General features: G+C 32.4%; 2 protein-coding genes across 2 annotated transcripts in view; both read left to right on the forward strand.

The window, feature by feature from the left end:
• The first annotated feature begins 202 nt into the window (after positions 1-202).
• LOC123691141 (probable WRKY transcription factor protein 1) lies at positions 203-5,418 on the forward strand. The gene is made up of 6 exons (XM_045635385.1): positions 203-349; positions 582-784; positions 1,177-1,287; positions 1,452-1,610; positions 1,726-5,084; positions 5,289-5,418. Exons 1-6 carry the CDS (start codon positions 300-302, stop codon positions 5,298-5,300), a joined length of 3,894 nt encoding a protein of 1,297 aa, XP_045491341.1. The 5' UTR covers positions 203-299; the 3' UTR covers positions 5,301-5,418.
• Positions 5,419-7,045: 1,627 nt separating this feature from the next.
• LOC123691143 (guanylate cyclase 32E) overlaps positions 7,046-22,824 on the forward strand; it is a 30,298-nt gene continuing 14,519 nt past the window's right edge. Inside the window, exons 1-9 of the mRNA XM_045635391.1 lie at positions 7,046-7,273; positions 11,989-12,124; positions 14,232-14,347; positions 16,521-16,628; positions 17,599-17,721; positions 17,908-18,109; positions 18,179-18,256; positions 19,989-20,233; positions 21,576-21,721. Of these exons, the coding sequence (XP_045491347.1) occupies positions 7,244-7,273; positions 11,989-12,124; positions 14,232-14,347; positions 16,521-16,628; positions 17,599-17,721; positions 17,908-18,109; positions 18,179-18,256; positions 19,989-20,233; positions 21,576-21,721 (1,184 nt within the window). The 5' untranslated portion in view covers positions 7,046-7,243. The remainder of the gene's footprint in view (positions 7,274-11,988; positions 12,125-14,231; positions 14,348-16,520; positions 16,629-17,598; positions 17,722-17,907; positions 18,110-18,178; positions 18,257-19,988; positions 20,234-21,575; positions 21,722-22,824) is intronic.

Below are 22,824 nucleotides of genomic sequence, written 5' to 3' on the forward strand. Positions count from 1 at the left end.
CTACCATTTTTTTAGCCACAGATCTAGCTTTTTAGCCCTGTGTTTTAAGTTAAACCCGCCTTTATCCTCATGGTTCGTCTTCGACTCTTCTTCTTTTTCGTAAGTGGCAACCCATAAACTTTATGGTTTTGAATTTGACACTGATATGTTTTGTCATGTTTCAAAAGTCATTTTAGCAATCTGTCACTTGTCAGACTGTCAATAATTGAATAATATCATAATAACATCGATATTTGTTTCATTGCTGTTTTTGAGGATTTTTACTAGTTAATTGGACAACATTATCATGGAAGCATAAAATGTTGACTTCAAAAGAGCCTTCCAACACTAATAAAAGTCGCACTCCAAGGTAGTATTCATTAGATAATTTTATTTTTGTACTTGTTTTATTTACTTACTCAATGTTATTAAACTTGCTTCTGACCATTTTTTATAGTTTAAATAAGTACGTAAGAATTCATCACCTTATCTAATATTTTAATTATAATAAAAATGTAATCCCATAAATAAAAATGATTAAAGTTTATCCACAAGCACTGAGCAGTTGCAATCATATCATTTATATTTTTTTTATATTTCAGTCGGTGTAGAGAATGGGAACGTCAGAGGCGTCTTAAATTTAATGATGCTATTTCTAAATTAGGAGATTTGGTAAAAAGTATTAATCGAGAAAATGGAAGTGATATGGGTGATAAACCTGGCAATACTCAGTATCCTAAAATTGAAATAATCCAAAAGGCCATTCTTTGCTTGACAAATTTTTCAGAGGAGAAATCAAAACTTAGTAAGTTAAAAGTATTAATTGTATTCTTAAATGCATTCTAATATGCTACATATTGTAGCAGTAAGTTTTAAGGCTCATTTATGATTTATGTGACTATTGCTGCCCACAATAGCACAGAGAACGACAACTAAATTCCACTGATTGTATTATTGTTAGTATCTGATACCACATCTTGCCAATTACATTAATGAATACTGTTTAACTTTTATGCTATATTTAGAATAGAGGTTGCATACTGCTTTCCGAATCGGTGGTAAATGTTAAAATATTTAATGATTATTCGAAAGTGCTTCTGAAAGAAGTCTAATTGAATAAATAAATGTTTGAGTTTGTTTGGGTTTAGTAAGGTGTGCCATGTAAAATTTAATATATAAAATATTTTTCCTTTCTAGAAGCAGAAGTGTTAGCGTTAGAAGTAAAACTGCAAGGGATTGAAAAAGAAAAACATAATAAGAAAGATGTTTGTGTACAAGTTACTATTGGTGCAATTAAAAATAAACAAAGTAAGTAATTGGTTTTAGGTCTATTTTTGCAGCTCTATATGTAATTTAATTATGTGTCTATCTCTGTAGTAGGTGAAAACTTAATCTACGATGAATATGGATAAACGCTGAAAAGAGTAAATATTCCCAATTGTCATGCTTTAAAAACCTATTTTTGTTTTTAGGTAGTAAATATCTCAAGCTATTAATGTTGAAGAAATCAAAAAATAATAATGCCAGCCAAAAAGAGAAAAATAAAAGTGAAATTAAAATTTCTCCAAAACCCAGGAAACCTTTGTCACAATTACCTAAGCTTTTACCATTGACAAACAATATTAAAAAAGGTAATATTAATTTTACAAAATACATCATAGATTTATACAAAATTAGTTATAATATTTCCAAAAATGAATTTATAACTTACTTAAAGTTTAATTAATTATTTTATTTTAATTTCAGACAACACATTTGTTATGGTACCAGCTACTCCCTACATTTTTCCTCAAAGACCTATATTATTCCCTACAGCTCAACCAACCATAGTTTTATTAGACACAAACTTACAACCATTGCAAAAACAACCTCTCGTAAATAGGAACACAAATGATATGACTAAAACTACAATGGTTAATGTGCTCCCTATAACAGCATATTCCCATCCACCATCTGCAACAAAAACTAAAAGAAATAATTCTAAGCCTAAAAATGTTACTAAGAAAAGTATTAAGAAAGATAAATGCGAAAAAAGTACTGGAACAGTAACTTCTGAGAGTGATAAAAAAAGTGATGAAGACCCAGTTACTGAAATTTCTAAAGTCCAAGAAAATTCTAAAAGTAGCCCAACGAAAATAGTTCCTGAAGAACCACCAGAATCAAAAAGACATGGAGAAAATAAAACAAATGACAACAATAATCCTGTGACAAGTGAACCAAAATCAAATGAATTGAACATAACTAACAAAAATGATAGTGACATTGCATCTGAACTAAATTCAAAAAATACCAATGAAGTGAAATTAGCCAATATATCTCCAAAAGAAAAGACCTTACCTGAATGTAATACAGAAACTTCCAATAAAGATTCTGAAGTTAAAGCAAATACAAGTGACCCTGTTATATTAAATAAGACTTCAGATCAAAAAGAAATCGAAAATAAATGCAAAGAAAACAAATTGCCAACTATTTTAGACACATCAATATGTGAAAATGTTGTTGATGGAGGAAACGCGCGATTGGAATTAGCTGAAGAGTTTCTTGCTGCTTCACCGACGGCCGCATTTCTTATGTCCTTCCCATTGGTTAGTGGCAATAGAGCTGATAGCCCTACAGAAGAAGCACCTCAAAGCACTCCTGTTAAAGAAAATACATGTAGAACTGAATTACAATCTCAAAATTATTTTGAAAAATCAACAAATAATAAATTAAAATCAAGCAGTAAACCTCAAAATGTATCTAATGATGTAAATAAGACAATGAATTCTGATAAAGTTCAAAATGATAAAATATTTAATAAGCCTGTTAGTACTAAAGCTCCAACCATAACTTCATCGTCGAATGTTACAAATGAAAATCCATTTTTAAATTTGCCTTTACCAACAATAATTTCTACTACTTGTGCTCTGACTGATACGGCTTTCGGTTTAGATTTTGATTGCAATATTAGTAAAACAACAACAAGTCAACCTGCAAATTACGTTACTAGTAACAGTTTATTTTACAAAAGTGATCCTTTAGGAGCGGTTAAAAATACAGTTTACAGTACAAGCAGTCTTTCATCTGGGCATGAGTATAACAGCCTCGGTCTTTATCCTTGTGCCGTCGACAATTATACAACCAAAAATAAAACCGATTTCTCAAATATTGAAGATAATTTAATGAAAATAAACACATCTAGACTAACATATGATATTGATTTAGGTTGGTCGCATAAAAGTCTAGATTTTGTGAATTGTACTACAAATTCTAATACCCTTCACAAAGACAATATTTTCACTTCAACTGCTCCAACATATACAAGTGCATATAATCCGTTTAATCCGGAATTTCATGTATCTCTTTCTAATCCAGTTAAGAAAGATATGTTACCTACAAAAACCACATTTTCTGAAGCTATTACTAGCTTTTATTCCCAAACAGGTAATCTATGGTCTGACGATATTACCTCTATCTATACAAATAGTACGCCAAACAAAAATTTGCCTACGAAACAAAATAACTATACTACAGCAGATATTAATCAGACAAACACTTTAAAAACAAGTGTCCCAAAGCATTATAATACTAAACATATGCCTGGGCCTGCGGAAAATAATATAAAACCCAATACGACCGTAGCAGGTAATCAACATAATATTCCTGATAAATATACCAAGAAATCTCCCAGTAAAATGCACATTAACTGGATGACATCCGAAACGAGATCGACACAAAATAATTGTGATCCAATGCATGGAGAAGTTAAAGAAAATTACAAACCATCGTATGGACAGCCGAGCATCACTTCTAAGAAAATCACTCAAAGTGATAACAATTATTTTCCTATTAATATGCATCACTTTCCATCTCAAACAAGCCATGAAGAATTGCAAATGTGGCCATCTGCTAAGCCAGCGGGAACTGCTGAAATAAGTATCGAACCACCTCCTATCCATTTGCCAACTTTAGTAGGTGATTTAGCCTTAGGACCACATGACAAAAAAAGAAATGATATTTTAAACCGATCACATCAAACAGCAGATCAGGCTTGCACAAATTTCCTCTCTGTTACACAACTAATGAACAGGTCATCTGATAATATGACTGTGCGATCTCATGGAGCTGCTGTTGAGACCAAAACTAATGTGAAAAATAATTTAAATCAAATAGTTACCGATAATAATCGTAAGTCCATGAATCACCGCGTCGAGATTAATCCACAACATTGTTATGGTTTTAATGATGCAAAAGTATCAAATCATTTCGAGCCGTTGAACCAGTTTTCTCACACTAAATCGAAGAATAATAAATCGGAAAAAAATTCAAAAATGCAAAAAAATAATTACTCAGCTGAAGCATTGATACGAGGAGGTACTTGTAACCAGAAAGCTCTCGATCACACAAACGCAAAATTTATGGTGCCACCACAGAAATTTTGTGATTTCAATATAGCACAAGACAGCAGTGTCGCTCAAGTATCACATTATCCACCTATACTAGATTATTCGGAAAATAGTTATGCAGGGCAACAATATTCAGGTACTACTTTATATAATACAACAGCCAATACGATACCCAATTCTTTCTACTCGAATTTCATGCAAAGTGGAAGCAATTTAATGCCAACAAGTTATACTGGCGCGCCATTTACAGGGGAATTTATAGATTACAATAATCAATCTCTTGAATGCAATTACTCTAATCCAAAGTATGACGATACAAAAGCAAGAAATAACGCAAGTTTTCAACATGACAAAACTACTAGAAGAGATGCTGCAAAGCATAAACTTGAGTGTACAAAAAAGGATACGACTAAAAAGTATCCCACAAAAAGAGCCAAACTGAACGCCGAGTCTGATGATTGGGTAGATAATAGTCATTTACTATGGCAAAATAAAACAACACATAAGAGACATGCAAATATGATTTCGGAAGAGATACAATTTCCCAATTTTGTAAGCAATCAAATGCCAACACAGTATCAGCCAGATTTCTTTAACAGCCATCTAATGCCCGCAAACGTACAGAATGTAGGCCATACCTCAGAACGATCTGTTTCAACGTTCCCCGTTGCATCGCGAGGGAATTTCAATCTTAGTGCATTATTTCCAGAAATAACAATGGTAAGTAAATAGATCAGTAAAAATGCAGGTATATTTCATTTCCAAATAGTGTCTAGGTAGTGTAAGCAAAAAAAAGATACATAAATTCTGTCACACTAGCTAATTATTTATTGTTATCAGAATAAAATATTTGTATAAATAAAGAAATAATAGTTTAGTAGAGCTATGATGTCATCGGAGAATAAATTATTGTTTTTGTTACAGAAAGTCCAATAATAAGATTTGATGTGGTTTTACGTATACGCAAGAAACTGTTTATCTGTGATTCTCTTTATTTATTGTATATTGATTGATAACATAGTATAATTATTTTAAATAAATTTAATATAAAGTTTTTATTGTTATTATTTATTTATAATTCTTATTTGAATATGACATATTTTTACTTAGATAAGTATTTATCAAACACATCATATTAAGTTCAGAATTTTATAGGCATGTTAAGATAATCATGTTTACCTTGACCACTTGCTTCTAACTCAACTATTGAAATAATTCATATACATTATTTACAGTAAAATATTATTGTTTAAGATTCTTATTATATTAACAAAATAAAGTTAGGTTAACCTTGTCGCATTTTTAACCGACTTCAAAAAAAAGGAGGAGGTTATCAAATTCGGCCGGTATGTTTTTTTTTATGTATGTACAGCGATTACTCCGAGGTTTCTGAACCGATTTACGTGATTCTTTTTTAGTTCGATGCGGGATGGTGTCGAATTGGTCCCATAAAAATTTTATTCGGATAGGCCCAGTAGTTTTTATTTTATGAGCATTTTTGTCTGTAGGTATTTGTAAATTTTGTAAGTGCAAGTTTGAAGTCGGTTGTTTTTAACGCAGTTATCACTTGTTAATTAAATATCAATATTTTGAGGGCCGATATTGGTGCATATAATTTGGAAATAACAAAATAAAATTACGTACTTATAAGATTACAATTACCTACGTAATGTATTATTACAATTCAACAAAATTAGACAAAATTAAATAACACACATTAGAACTCATCAGCAAAATTTGTGAAAATTAGACGATTCTTTTTTTTTATATTTCTGATATTTTATAAGGAACATTTTCTATATATTTCCCGTGTTGTTGAAAATATTAGTTCTGCTTAGGGTAATTTTTAACATTAAAATGATCTAAATGAGTACAATAAAATGGTCCAGAATGTAGCTTATAATAAATATCGACGACGACGAGTCGAGTCGGAAACCTATCGGAGGCCTGTATCCTTTTCCTTATCCTTCGAAGACCTTCCCCGCATCAATCCTGTCCTTATCCTACACCTTTGAACGTCGGCAATCTATTTGTAGAGCCGTACGAAGACTGCAATCCACCACGCCTCTACAAATGTTCATGCAGGGCGGTGGTAGCGCCATGGTAATGGTAATAGTTTCACCAGCTAGCCCCGTTGCTGATGAGGACAAAAAAAATTATGGAAAGTTTTATATTCCAAGCGTTTGTTTTTGTTCCACTTAAGAATAATCTGTCTTTTTTTTTTTCTCCAATAGATAATAGCTAAGAAGTTAATGTATGAAGTTAATGTGTAGGTAAGTTAGGTTTGTTTCTTTTTTTTATATTATTGTATAATAGGTTAGCGCTTGGCCACAATCTCGCCTGATGGTAAGCTGAGATGTGGCCTAAGATGGAGCGCAATTCCCTAGAATGTGCCTGTTCACTCTCCTCTTGAAGACCTCCAAATTGTACTCAACGGGGAACACATATTCAGGAAGCATGTTTCAGTCCCTAGCGGTTCGTATAAAGATTCTGTCTCGTGTCTTACTTAAATTGGTATCATCAACCCCGCAATTGACTAACTAATAGCTGAATGAAGGCCCCAATATGAACAGAGTATGGAATGGATTTGTAGCCTTTCTATGGTAAACCAAAATCTAATGGAGTCTGCAACTCGGCCTGTACGAGCTATCGCCTGATGCCTGTCGCAAGTGTAAAAAATGTCGGCCGCACTTCCAGTCTGCAAACGTCAACGCTTCGTAGATGTTGTGCGTGCGGGGAGCAGTGCGAACGCGGGAAAACTTTGCATAATGACGACACGATTTAGCTTACGTTTTTGAATTGATGATATTTAGAAATGTGTTTTACTGTGATTAATAAATAAATCTAAATTGAAGTGCGTGCTTAATGAATTAATTACAATGATTATTTCAAATTTCGCTGCAGCAATGGTGTGTATATTATTTTACATTTTTAGAACTAACTAGGTATATAAGAGCAATGTAATAATATTATGTAGAGCTTGTTTTTAATTAATTGTAAGATAATTATATTTAATTTTTAATTCAATTATTAATATTATGACATCATTTTGAATACAAATAATTTAGTGTATAGTTAAAATATAATAAGTATATTATTATTATTTAAATTATATATAGTCCCTTTTAAAAGTTATTGTTAATTCTAGGCACAAAACAACCTCTCCTTTTGCAGTCGGGTAAATATCTTTTATCAGGTACCTCTATAGTCTATACCAAACTTAAGATATTTCTCCTATCTTATTAATAGTCATCCACCTGATATACCTACACATACGTACCTACATTGGTCGTTTTTCATAAAGGAGACAAAAAAAACTATCCAAAAACTTTAACCCGCACCATTTCTATCACTACTGTAACTGCTTTTTCACCACGATCTTCAGCTTCGGGGTTTTGTTAGGTAACTTTCCCGGTGCGAGCTGGCTCAATTTATGCCGGTGCGTGTTCGACTCCCACAAAAAATATTTGTATTGACCAAAAATGATCATGAACTAATAATAATATTTTTCTATTGAATACTAAAAAATAATAATCAACATTTTAGAATCTCAACAACCATTTTAGAATCTCACATTAACATAGAAACCTCGACTTCCTTCGAATATTTCTCTACATTCATAATTATATTGCTGTGGTTGTCTTAGGTTGGTGTCCATTTCTTGCAAATGTATTCTTCAGGAAGATATTAAATATATCCCATCACCCATAGTATATTCAAATTATTTACGATTACATTCACACACACACATAACAGATAATTACACTTTCTATTGAAGAACATATTTAAAAAAACGCCTTGACCTCTTCACGTTCCAGTCTTTGGTACCTTATATTGATACATATTAGATGTAATAATAATAAATATATATATGTTTATCTATCTTTTGAAATAACATGTGAAACTTAATTCATAAAATTAGCCTTTTTAATTAAGCCTTTGGGGCTTTCCATGAGTTTCGAATGATCCCGCCCGAGCTGCTAGCAGAAATATCTCGAAATCCCTGTTGTTTAATAATAATTATTTATCTTACAAGTAAAAAATATATTTTCCGGTCTGTACCTAGTTACATTCAATTAGTAGTCCCCTATTTATTAATGCTTACTTTAATATTATCAATGCAAAAGTAACTAGGTATGTCATTGTCTTCTTCAGACCGAATCCACTAAACCGATTTGGATTAAATTTGGTACAAAGATAGTTTAATACATGAGAAAGGATATAGTGTTGATTTTATCCCGAAAATCCCACAGAAACGGGAGGTATACGAGTTTGCCTTTGAATACGCACATGAATCCACGGGAGGAAAGCTAGTATGATATGAAAATAATTTAAAATCAACGTGGCACGCATTTATTCTACAATACAATTATTTACATTGTTTTTTTAGAATTTGGACACAAACACTATTTTTAACGAATTTTTAGAACAAGTTGTCGTAAAGGAAACAAGTAGGTAGGTAGGTACCTATCCACTGTTTTGTACAAACTTTACAAAAATCATTCATAACAATAAAATCAATAATTAATACTATTATTATGTATATGTAATTTAATAATGACGCAATGTCTGTGAGCACCTAATCGAACATTTGTATGTATCGAGCGCAACCGCGTGACAGAAGGTTGCGCGGGCGCCGGGAACAGGCATTAGGTAGGTATTGCTTTACAATGCGGGTGTAATCCTTCTACAATATACTACATACGGGCACATCGTGTAATGAATACAAATGCCCCGTAAACGCCACTACTTTCACGGGGTTACAGTCATCACTACGAATTTATTTAGGTTAATGATGAGTTTTACTGCGCGAATAAAATTACTGATAATTTTGTTTGTAATTGAACCTTTAAGTGTTTTGTCCTCATTCACTATTGAAATTTCTCATTATAATACTAAGGAGTTTGGTAAATAAGTACGCAAATCCTCATGCGTTCAATGCAGTGCATTGACGTAGTGACACGACACCCAACAACTATGTCAATGCCGCCACTGCACAGCATACTATCTATCGTAATAACTCTTATCGACCTCTTCGATTATCAGAAAATAACATCATATAATAGCCCTTAAATTTTAATAAGGATAAATTTACTTACTGCCTCCATTAAAGTAGCCTTAAAGGGTCACTTGATTTTAATTTTATCGTGGACTATCGTAGGTACTTTTTATTCAGCAAGCAGTTATGGCGGATTTATAATAAATTCAAACACAAATGTTTTTATAAACGTAATTTCACTTGTGCATGTATTTAACTTTTATTTTTGGGACAATAGATTATGACTTTCCATTTTCTAGCAGGTATCGTACGTAAAAACTATTTATCTATACATATAATAAATCTGTAGAAGGGCAAGGGTCAATTCTGTAAATTGAAAATATTGAAAAATAAATAGCAGGGGGTGTTACTGGATCGATACATGTCTGTGATCGATACCAAACCCAAATATGTGATTAAAAAAATTTTTGTCTGTCTGTCTGTCTGTCTGTCTGTCTGTATGTTCAGGCATCACGTGAAAACTAACGGTTCGATTTCGATGAAACTTGGTATAATTATACCTTATTATCCTGGGCGTAAAATAGGATACTTTTTATCCCGGAAAAATACGTAGAAAAAAAGTAACTCTTAATTTTTCCGCGCGAACGGAGTCGCGGGCGGAAGCTAGTAAATAAGTAAAATTGTTTATAAACGCTAAAGCTAACCGTTCTGCACATTCCAAGTTACTTATAAAATACCCAGTAAAATACACATCTTTGTAGCTATCAATCAACATATCAATTGTTAATATGTTAGACGAAATTATATCATTTCAGCATCGGTTATCGAAACCTTAAAACACACCTGTTCCTAAGTTTAAACGTGTAAAATTCCCGGTTTACGGCCTTAGTAGGCCCAAGCTTTATCCTCGTCCGATAATAACAATCATCTTTTAGAGAATGATCTTAAAAAGTGGGTATTGATTTCTCATGAAACAATAGCAATTTTATTAGAATGGTCAGAAAAGGTTCTCTTTAGCGTTATAATCTCAACTGTGGCATTGCAGTTATAATATTTGATTAATTTACTTGGCAAACCGAATAGACTAATTGCGTACCAACCTAATGGAAATTACCGATCAGTGTTCATGCAATGAAGTGCATTTTGCTAACATAATAACATATTTGTCAGACTATCTCAAACGCGCCTTAACCCGGTTATAGTTATATAAATATCCCCAACGATTGCTATTTTTAAGAATATCATACACAAAATATATTTCCTGCGTCTACAGTAGGACAAAACTATGTCAATGGGCAATTAACATAGTAAAGGTGGAAAGAAAGCGGCGCTTATAATTTTTTTTTACGTATCGTTCTTCGTTTATTTTTAATTAACAATTACATTGACGGATTGAGTAGTAATCAAGAATAAATTTTCGATGGCATATTATAAAAAAATGTAGCGACTTTAATTAATTAATACCCAAACAACGAAATGTTTTAAATATTTAACACATATTGAAGACTGCTGTAATTAACCTCGTATATACTTATACATGAGATGTCTACTTTCACAATACAAGCCAAATTGAATGTAAGTTATGGGTACTTATACTTTGTCTTGTGAACCTGTCTGTCTGCAAACAAGTTTCGGTGCCTGCCATACATTTTGTATCATTGCGTAAAGTTGGACGAATTATTCCATACGTATTTGAAGACTACGTTTCTTTTTAATCTTCTCAAATGGTTGGTATTATTTACATATAGAGTATAGAGGACTTAGGTATTGTCAATTGTGTAGATACTAGAGTCTCACATAGAGATGATCATACAAATTACCTACAAACTATTAAGAAATTATACAATTCATATAAAGTTATTTTTACCACAACAGTGCATACCTATTGTTTGTTGTAAACAAATTCAATTTCCTGTTTAAAAAGAAAAATATTCTTGGTTAATAATAAACCACGCGCATAATGTAGCGATTATCGTGTATGTATGCTATAAATTGCTTCCATCAACAAAGCTTTATCGCGAGTTGAGAAGAGTGTGTTTAAAAACAGTTGCTCTCTACACTTTAAAGCATTTTACGATCCAGGCAATATCGGAAAAATGTTGGTCGCACGTGCGCACGGAAGCGTTGACTTCTACTAACACTAAAATTACAATTTTCAGTCAACAAGGGAGCTGGTCGCAATAAAAACAGTTCTCGTTGCAGTTCTCGTATTATCTATCCAAGAAATTAAAGTTTCTCAAAAGTGTGTAGAGATACACTAGTGAAGTAGAGATACAAAATAAAAATATAAAATATGCTTATGGAATAATTTTCCTTTCCGTTGGATCCTCGTAAGACCTACAAATATTATTTTGAACACTAATCCTTTTTCCTACTATTTATATGCATATAATATAAGAAAGTTTGTGATTATGGATGGATGAATCTTTGTTGATGAATTTTGGTAGAGAAAGATAGAGATTATAATATAGTCGGGTTTAGCGCATATAGCCTCCAGGTTACCACAAGACGACTCCAGCAGTCCAGCTAGTAAGCTAGAGCTACAATTAACATCCAATCTAAAAATCCAGAATAAGGAATGATATAATTCAAATAGAAATAATGAGCTAGCGATCTTCTTTTCAGTTTCGTTGCTGTTTATGCGTCGTAACATTAACAGTCAAAAGTTCGTATGGAGAGAAGTTCACACTTGGATATCTCACAGGATCACAGAGACAACCCGGTGATATGAACTATCCTAGACCCGGAAGAGTCATATCAGGTAAATATTTCTAATGCTTTGCGATGTAAATAATGTAATCTCTTCATATTATATCTATCTAGCCCTAGGTATACCAAAACCAGTCAACTGCCAGATATATTCTAAGTATATTATATACTGCACTGTGTATGCTAAACATTTGTAGATATTATGCTAGCAATTACGAGCACACACAATTCCATCTTTTATGATATGACGGATGATTTGATGCAACCGAGAGACAGTTTACGCTAGCGGCTAGAGTGACGGGTTTACATGTTCGGAGTTGCTCCAGGATATTCCAATAACAAACACCACGTTCTGATTGAAAATCAAATTTTTATCTATAAATATTGCACTATCTAGATCCAAAAGTCGCGCGTGTTTAATACTAAGTAGTCAAGCGTTTGCAAAATCTGACTCTCTATAATGGTAGAGTTCATGAAAAACGTCATGTCCAAGCACTAAAAGTTTATGGATATGTTATAGTGAAAATTAAAACTTCAGGGAACATAATATTATATTGGTGTTGAAGGTGTTGAAATGTCTCAATATAATTTATTTTTCAAAACTAACGTTATTTGAACATCTACGAATCGTATAAGAGGTAGCAACGTTGACAAGTGGGCATTTTAGTATAGTTGGTTCTTTGATATTCTGTTCCTCTTGCTATTTCGGTTACAGTCCGGGCTGTCTGGCTGGCCGCAGTGGTTGCGTTTAATAGTGCGCATCTTATCTGCACAGGAAAATATCCTTAATTTAAAGTCATTTTTTAAAGCGTAATTTTTAATCTTTTGCCTTTAGATAGATCCATTAGACATACATTTTTTATTGCAAGACGTTTTTTTCGTTGTTAAATAGGTGCCAGACGCAATTTTTATTTCAAAATAATTAAAATATCATCGAAATAAGTGAAATTCCATCAACATGCAAAATAGCAAGAGAAACAGTACCTATATCAAAAACCCAACTATACTAAAATGACTTTTTTTTAAACGTTGCTAGCTCCCGTACTAGAATGTAGTCGAAGCCAAGAAATCTATATTCTTAATATATATAAATCTCGTGTCACAATGTTTGTCCTCAATGGACTCCTAAACCACTTAAACGATTATAATAAAATTCGCACACCATGTGCAGTTCGATCCAACTTGAGAGATAGGATAGTTTAAACATGTGGGTACCACGGGCGAAGCCTGGGCGGACCACTAGTAAGTATATAAAACTCAAAGGTGACTGATATAGTGATCTATCAACGCACAGCCCAAACCACTGGACGTATCGGGCTGAAATTTGGCATGCAGGTAGATGTCATAACGGAGGCGTCCCCTAAGAAAGGATTTTAGAAAATTAATTCCCTAAAGGGGTAAAATAGGGGATGAAAGTTAGTATCATGAAAATTTGGCTTTTCCACGCAGGCGAAGCTGCGGGCAACAGCTATAGTTTCTAGATAAAATTGTAACCTTCACAGGTTTAATGTTTTTGATAATAATTAGGTCTTATTATATTTAATCATAGCTGTTATGTATAAGCATAATGCTTATTAGAAACAACTCACAATAACTATATTTTAATTAAATTTCTGTCATGTAATCGTTTGGTAGATATTGTAATTAGAGACATGGAAACAAAGGTAGTTTACCTACACATTCAAAGTTTCATATTTCAAGAAGTTGCTATACTTACATTATAAAACAGCAGAAATTCATTTATCACATTTTACATATCACCGAATAAAAAATCAATCCAAACATAATACGGAAAACTTCGATGATTGCTACAAATACATTATACCTACATATCGAATTTATGAATTAATCTTATTGAATTTTTACAAACCGATGATTCAGTTAAAATTTTCGAGTTTTCACAGTCGGCACCATCTGCGTAACATTATCCTAAATTTTATTCTGAATTATGTTTCATCCTGGGTATTTATCGAAAAGTATAAAAATAATTTGGCGGCATGTAGTTACGATTGTGTTACATTAGCTTAAGTATAATTAGGCTGTAAACAGTAAAACCTTCATTTATTGGTCGTTGGCGAATTCATATGTGTTCGCCTTGCATCTTAACGAATCAATGCTTTAAACATTATTAGTAATAGTGATTATAATTAATGTAACAGGTGCAATATCAATGGCCGTTGAAGAGGTTAATGAAAAGCTTCTGAAGCCCATGGGTCATTCTTTGGATTTTGTAGTTGCTGAAACATACGGGCAAGAAGAAGTTTCAATTCGACAAGTAAGTTTTACATTATACCAATTTACCGGGCTTTCTTCTCTCTTTTTATCACATTCGCATTATTTATACGATCCACATGTTATTAAAGAATTCATTTATGAGTTGTATGCAACATAAATTTTGTGTTCATTCCTTTTTTCTAAAACATTATGAAACGGATGCGCCCAATAACCCAGTTCACTATAATTAAAATTTCAGTTTTGGAGTTAACTGCTCTCGAATACTGACATTTTATGGGGTTCGTAAAGTTTACAATAGCTATAATTTGATACGATAGAGGAATTAAATTTTTGTGCGTCAGTTAGTAGGTAATGATAAAAGTTATGTAGAGTTCCTCTTGAAAATTCTTAAAATCATTATTTATTATTCTACTGACTATAAAAAAATCGTTAGGTATATGTTTATATGTATGTAGATACAGCTAAATGTCTGTCATGAATATATAAAATTTTATATAATGTTATCAAAACACTTTGCTGAATCTATTTTCACATCTGACCATTAATATTATGAGCCCATAGGAAGAACATTGAACTTTATAAAGTAGCCAACACACTTTCTGTTAGTCATCTCAACGTGCTGAGAGATACATTGCCATAGTGTTTATGTTATGCAACTGATTTGCAATTATGATAAATATGAGTCACGAATGTCACAAATACATCTCGATTTACTTTTCCTCTTTCGAAATTCAGAGTTCAAAGGTAGTCAAGGTATTTTATATAGGTTAATACCTTAAATAAAAGGTGATATGATTATTTGGAAAGGTCTTGCATTTAAATCACACGCCGCATGCTTGTAATTATTGAGTAGGTACTATATGTCTTACAAAATATTTATAAACTGTTTATAAAACCTCGAACACTTGCTCATGCGAGCGTAAGATTTACATCTTTGAACAGGTGTGTGTATTGCATAAGTATACACTGAGGAGATGTGAAGGAGCTCATTCACATCACGAAGCACTCAACTAAGCACTCCAGAAATAATATTCAACTGTGTGTTATTCCCAAGAATCGCAATGACCTAGTAATGGGCGATATCGGAAGGCAGAACGCGTTCAAGTCATTGAAAACTCTTATAACTTTAATTCACTTCAGTTTGATTTATTGTTATTATTTCCCGCTCGCAGGTCAATTAATATTATTGTTATTGCTAACTGATGAAGTGGAACAAATGATTGTAGTTAAAATTTATACTTATTCTGTGAAATATGAAAGCATTAGAAAAGTACAGGAGACCAACTAAGTATATGGTAGCTGACACTATACTTCTTACTATACCTATAAATCTACTAAGGTATAATACCTATGTTAAAAAATACCTTTAATAAAAATTGCGAGAAGAAATTACAATATCATATAAATATAACATTAATCACTAAAACATTGACATTTATAGAAAGACCCAAGGGATTTAATTAAAACAAGTTTCTTTTCATTAATACTCTGTCTCGTGACTTTAAAGTAATTGGCAATTGCCTAAGTTTTGAAATATTTTATAGCTACAGTTATACCTATACATACTTGGTATATTTAGTGATAATGTAGACAAACACTAATCACTAATCGTGTGTTAATCCCTTGGTTAATCCATAAGAAAGAACTTTTAGTCTATTCAATTGTTCAGTATTTTAATGAAACTTTTATACGAGATTATTGAATTAATGACCGAGACTTTATAAGTAGAACAAAGCAGACGCTCATACGCTCGTAGGTATATCCCTACGTGTGTCGTGCGACTTGCTCGGTAATCTATCTCCGAAGCCTGCGGCTGACGTTCTGCAGAAGAAAAGTAACAGGCAGGCTAATCTGCTGTCAGCTTCGTCAAACACACATTTATATCACTTATACGTTTTTTATTTAAAGTTTTTTTAGCTACTAGTATCTATTAAAAATGGGAACAAAACAAAATTATATTATTCGTATGCGTTGTCGTCGTTTTGGAGCTTGTTAGGTGACCAATAAACTGAGCATGTACTTCATTTAATAAAATCAATTAATAACAAAAAGATATGCTAGTAATTTAAAAATTTTCTCGTAGAGCTTCATAGAACATCGGTAAAAATAGCGATAACGACAGGAATGTGGTTAAAATCGTATAACGGGAGCCAATTTCAATTAAAATTGATCTCCATTACTAATTGCTTATAAATTGCCGTATCCTTGTCTAGGTAGCGGCTTTATGGGCAGCTAATGTGACTGCGTTCATCGGACCACAAGAAACGTGCGTCCACGAAGGGAGGATGGCTGCAGCTTTTAACCTTCCTATGATAAGCTATGTGAGTATATTATATAACTATCGACATATTAGGTTATTATTATTATCGCAAAAAGTTTGATAGGGATAATGTTACCTACATTTATTATCTCATGTTTGTGATTAGATAGCACAGCAGCAGTATCACAATGTAACAATATGAACTCGACTTTTCTCCGAGCTTAATTTATTCGACAAAATCAAAGTCAATAAACTAAACTACATTAGGGCTCTATAAACATGTTACTTCGATTTTATCTCTCTAAGTTACTCTGTATCTTCAACTATCTAGACAATATGAAATAATTTATGATAGAGTTTTGCGATTGCAATTTTATTTTTGTGTAGGTACCTATAGGTATAAGTATTTTGTGCCAAATTATTGTTTCTATTGTTGTATTTTCTTATGTTCAATGTTCGGTACCTACTAAATATATCATGTTAGAAATTTACCGTTAAAGTTTAACTATGTCCATATACTATCTTTGTGTATAGCATTAGCATAACAACAAAGGCTTGTTGTTAAAGACATATACAATACAATTTTGACACTGAATGTGCGTCGTGTTTCATAAAAACTTTGCACGTCATTAAGCGTGGACGGCTTGCTAATGTATTTACCGCAAATGTCACATGGAGTTACGAATTACAAACAAACTAACCCTGCCAATTGAATCACGCAAGTCGCCGATTGAAATACAATGTAGACTTTCATGCAAAGCAAATGAAAATGTATCTTAACATTTTCTTTTTATTGTTCTGTGGTAGGTATATTTCATATTATTTTAAAAGTATAAACTATCATTATTAATTACTGTAAACATGATCAAAAAAGTTGGTAAGTATCTCATATTTTGTCTATTTAAAGGCATTCAAAGTCGACCACGAAGTCAAATTTTTAGAGAAATAATATTTTATATTTAATAGTAATAGTAATTTAATAGTAAAAATATTTTATACAGTTACATTAAGATTAATAATTTGTTCTACAGTACTGCAGAGATGTGGCGAGTTCTAACAAGAGAGTGTACTCTACCTTCGCCAGGACCAGACCTTCAGACATCGACATTTCGCGCTCCGTGGTTGCTGTTCTAACGCATTTCAATTTCATGCATGTAAAATATTATCTCTACACCTAATATTTTTATTTACAGCTTATAAATAATACCTAAATTATAATTATCTAGTTATTTGCCTTTTTTTCGATAAAATATGGATTACTTAACGTAGTTAATTGGCTATTCAATTGTCAAGATTAACAAAACTATTCGTCTGTTAAATATTCAATGTCGCTTCAACAGGTAGCCGTTGTCTACCTCAAGGCTCCGAACCATGACTTTTCTCGGCTAGCCTTTGCAATAATAACAGCAGCTAATGAGAAGAAAATAACAATACGGACAGTGCAAGTATACCGGCAACCTTATTACTACGAAAACAGACGGGAAAACTTCTCTCGTAACCCTTTTTTAGATATCGTACGAGAAACTTACAAAGATACAAGAAGTAAGTTAACGCTTTTTACGAGTTTACTAAATAACAGTGGACATTCTCTTACTTAATTCTTTGTTTCAGTTTACGTGTCTGTCGGATATTATCACGATCACATTGGGCTTATGTTAGCTTTGGACAGCATGAAATTATTGGATACTGGTAAGTTTAATTATTTGATATACAATTCCATTGAAATAAAAGTTCTATAACTCCTAATTAATTTGAGAGAATAAAATTTGCATGGATTTAAAAATATTTCATACAATTTTATGTAGAGCTCTATATTTATAGAGTCATAACGTAGATATGTTAAATAAAAATTATAAACGTGAATAAAATCTTTAAATTGTCCGAAGTACTTTAGCTGTATACATTTAAATTCAAAAAAATGCTAGTAGAAGCTATAAATTAGACCACTGAAACTTTTCTCATATCTCGCACCGAGTTTAAAAGGTTTTCCAGTTACCGGTCATTCATCTTCAGTCAACAAGCTATCCATCACGATAGCGGGTCAAAAGCAGAACGGTTTAACTCCAACAATATTATTCTATTTATTTGTAAATTTACGCCTACCCGGAGTTGGACATAATAGAACAGTTTGTTCAAACTTCAATGCTATGAACGAAAAATAACCTTACGTAGTTTATGATGGTATTTGAGGACGTTTATATGCCTACCATCAAGTAAATATTGACTCGAAACTATTGTTGCTCAGATACATACCTATTGGTAGGTATTTGGTATAGTATATTCATGTATTACGTCTATTGACAACTACATAGGTACCTAATATTATCTCTATGATGTGAGTTACGATACGAAAACTGGACACTATAATTTTACATTAACGTTCTCCATGGTCTATATAAATTCATTTTAATTGAAGATCGTTTTAGGGCTGCGTAAATTATTTTTGCGGTAGAACATCTAGGTACCTGTAAAAATCTATTAGTGAAATAGATGAAACAATTGTCCTACAATGGTATATAATTTCACGACGATTATAACTGTAAAATTCTAAAGATTTTTTTATCCAATGTTCATTTATTACAAAGACTAATGACGAGTCAAAATACCACTATTCTTTCCAATTAGTGTCGACTTGAAAAATTATCAGTTGCAGAGTAAAAAGTAGATTTAATTTTTAGAGCTGTGTTTTATCAACAACATTATTTGTGGAAAATTTTTACGAAAGTAGACCGTATAAAATGTAACCATACGCTCATCATACCATGTATAAATTATAAAACATATACATAATAGTAATTTATGTTTATCGAATAATAAAAAATTTTGATATACATTTTTGATATGAGTGCTGATGGCAACGGTTAGATATTATTCAGTGGAACCAAAGTTTTATGTTTACAAAGAAAATACATAGGTATACGGAAAAAATGATAAGGTTAATGAAATTGTTTGAGTTTTGAAGTTGTGAAAAAAGTAACTTTCTTATCACTATAATTCCATTATGTAATTTAACATTACCTTATGTAATTTAACATGTTACATTCGAGACAATTAAGACCTTAAAAGTAGTTATTCCCATACAAAGTACCTATCTCATTATCCTCAAAAATAAATTATATTTACTCAAATATACAATTTTAATCATCCTTATTACTTTCAATAACACTTTTAATTTTTTTTCGTTAATATTGATTTAATGAACACATAAATCAAATAGAATTTTTCGGTGTATCAATTCTGATTAAGATAATTACAATACGAGCTCTACGGCTGTTTTGTATTGACTTTGACAATATGACGGTATTATTCGGTATTTATTTTTCTACGCACGTGACTCTACGTGTATTGTACGCACGACGTTGTTAGTAAACTGTTGACTATATCTTACATCTGCAAAATATAATAAAGAGCCATATTTCAGGGGAATACGCAGCAATCGGCGTTGACGTTGAAAAGTATGAACCGGAGGAGGCTATCCGCTATCTAGCGGGTCCCTTGATTAGGGAACCTAGCTCGAGGACAATCAAGGCCTTTCGCTCTTATCTCGCTGTAGCGCCCTCCCCTGCGCCCTCGTACCCCGCCTTCGCCGCGGAAGTAAACAGGCGATTGCAGATGCCTCCGTTCAATTTCACCAATCCCCTACTCGCTCTTGGCGGTGGTAAAGTTGTAAGTATATTGCCTAACATTTTAGCTCTAGCCTCTTATCGTATGTACCGTACATACGATAAATATTGAGTTCATAATACTGCTGAAAAAAAAAATAAGTCGATCGACATTCGATACTACTTAAGTGACTTCAGAATTACATTTTCTTATATTTTTCAGTTTCAATGACAAAAAGGATTAGTTCTTTCTATATTAAATTTTATACCCATTCATTCATGTATCATGATACAAAAAAAAATTAATCATCACAGTTACAACCTCGACAATACCGAATATAAAGAAGAGCTTATCTACTAACAACCTTAACTTACGCAATAAAGTGTAACCTACATGTCAACACAACACTTTTTATGAGTGTGATGTATCAATTGCCAGTTCGCTTTGATCAATTGGAGCTTACATGTTATCTGTGGAAACCGGAAACGAGATAACGATAGCTATTGCCCCAAATACCTAAATTAAACTGCTATTACGGTAATTTGCAAACTGCGGCATGTTCATGCTATTTCAAGTACATCAATGTCCTTGACAAGGACGCATTTGGATACACACATTATCTTGTCAAGAATAGAATTAGTTAAAAATATGAAAAGAAATAATATTTCTGGCCATAGACAATTAACGAGACATTGACATGAAATACAACATAGTTTATGAAATAGGATATAATGATTGTTAGAAGCTTTTAAAAAGGTTTTTATACACATGCAGGTTCTAAAAAGAATGGTTATAAGTCGAAATTATGTGTGTGTTAACGATTTGATCTCCGTAGTAGGTATATACACAATTCATAAAATGCAAGATCTACAAATTTTACTTCAAAACTGTAAAACAATACTGTAGAGTAATGTAGAGTAGGTAATACAACTGTCATTTTTGATACTCTTTTGTTTGGAATAAATCATATCATTATAAATTTCAGTACCTACATCTTTATTAATTCCTATCATATACTCCTTACGTATACTCAACTGCAATGAAGAACTTTCATAGTTGAATGCATAGCTCTCCAAGTTTAATAGATAGTTTTCAAAGCTTATAAACTCAAGAACTAGTTTCAATGCATGATTGCCAGGATTAAACTATGATAGAGTGTTTTAGAATTTATACTTGTAATATATTCATGAAAGACTGGATTATTCTCTATATCATGCATTAGTTTATTATACATGTTCATGCATGTATTTGATAATAAAAACTCCTGAAACCTATTAAATATCTACAAAGGCGACAAATTGAAACGTAAACATTTTTACAAGCCGTCGTTTTTAGGAACTTATTAACACTATTTCCCACTCAAACACCCCAATTCCACAATTCATTATAATATATTCTGGTCTAGATACCAGTGGAAGCAGCGTGGTTACACGACTCGGTATGGGTGTACGCTAGAGCCCTCGTCTCGGCCCTCAGGACTGGTATCGAAGCGAGGGACGGTCGTTCCATCGCCGCTTACATGAGGAACACAACTTACAGAAGCGTTATGGGGTAAGTAAAAAGAAGATCACCTTAATAAATGCTATTGACAATTCAAAAGCGCTTGTTGAATAAATAAATGTTTTAACTTGAGTTTTGAACTAAGATATGTAAATCAGGATTTAAGTATACGATAACCGTACGTATTATAATTATATGTGCCTCTGAAGGGATGTGTTTACCGTTTGTTGGCTATTAAAATTTCCAAATTAATTAATAAACTGTTACTTTTTAAGTTTTTAGGCATGTTGAGAGCTGATATATGTAACGGCATCAAACCCGTTTTGATAAGGACGAATTCTTATGCAAAATAGGTTTAGATATAAATATCAATAGGCTATGTAATTAAGATTTTAATGAAATAATGATTTTATAAAATGAGACCTGCGCTTGGCTAACATTTGGCTCCAGGTTTGAGACCGCGTATCTCTCTGATGAGAAACGACATATCACAGGGCATTTATTTTAATGAAATAATAATTATGTACTTGTGTTAAATAAACATGTATTAGCTAAAAATCCTTTTTTTTTTTTTTTTTTTTTTTTTTTTTTTTTTTTTTTTTTTTTAAGTGGGGAAATCTTGCATAGATACCCACGGCGTCCGGGGAAAGGGCCGCGGGTTATGTCGGATTCCTACCGACCAAAACCCCACTGTGTTCCGTCAAGCCACATAAACGACGGGGCCACGGGTATAGGTAGAATTCTTCCGTGAATCCTAACTCTACTTGATTATTTCATATAATTAAGTCTATTTTTACAAGCCACTTGCACGAATTGGCAGCTGTATTTGGTATTATTTTTAGTATGTTACGCGTAACGTTTGGTCTAATTACTATTCCTGCGGCGTTGATGTGCTGTAAAATTGTTCTAGTATCACTATCCCACCCGTAAATATCTTTCTTTTAACGACAGTCAACTAATTGAAATGCATGGCGTGTCAAATTTTGTCTTCCGCTCTCCGCAATACGAATTCCTATTGGTACCGACGTCGTTAATTCGCAATTTGTCTGGAATTAAATCTTCTAATTTGCTAAATAAAAGATAACTAAGCAGTCAAAACTTATTTTAAACTACTTAAGCCTTATTTTATTCTGAAAGTAGACAACTTCTAATCT

This window comes from Colias croceus, chromosome 4 (genome assembly GCF_905220415.1).
Source record: "Colias croceus chromosome 4, ilColCroc2.1".
NCBI classification, from domain to species: domain Eukaryota; kingdom Metazoa; phylum Arthropoda; class Insecta; order Lepidoptera; family Pieridae; genus Colias; species Colias croceus.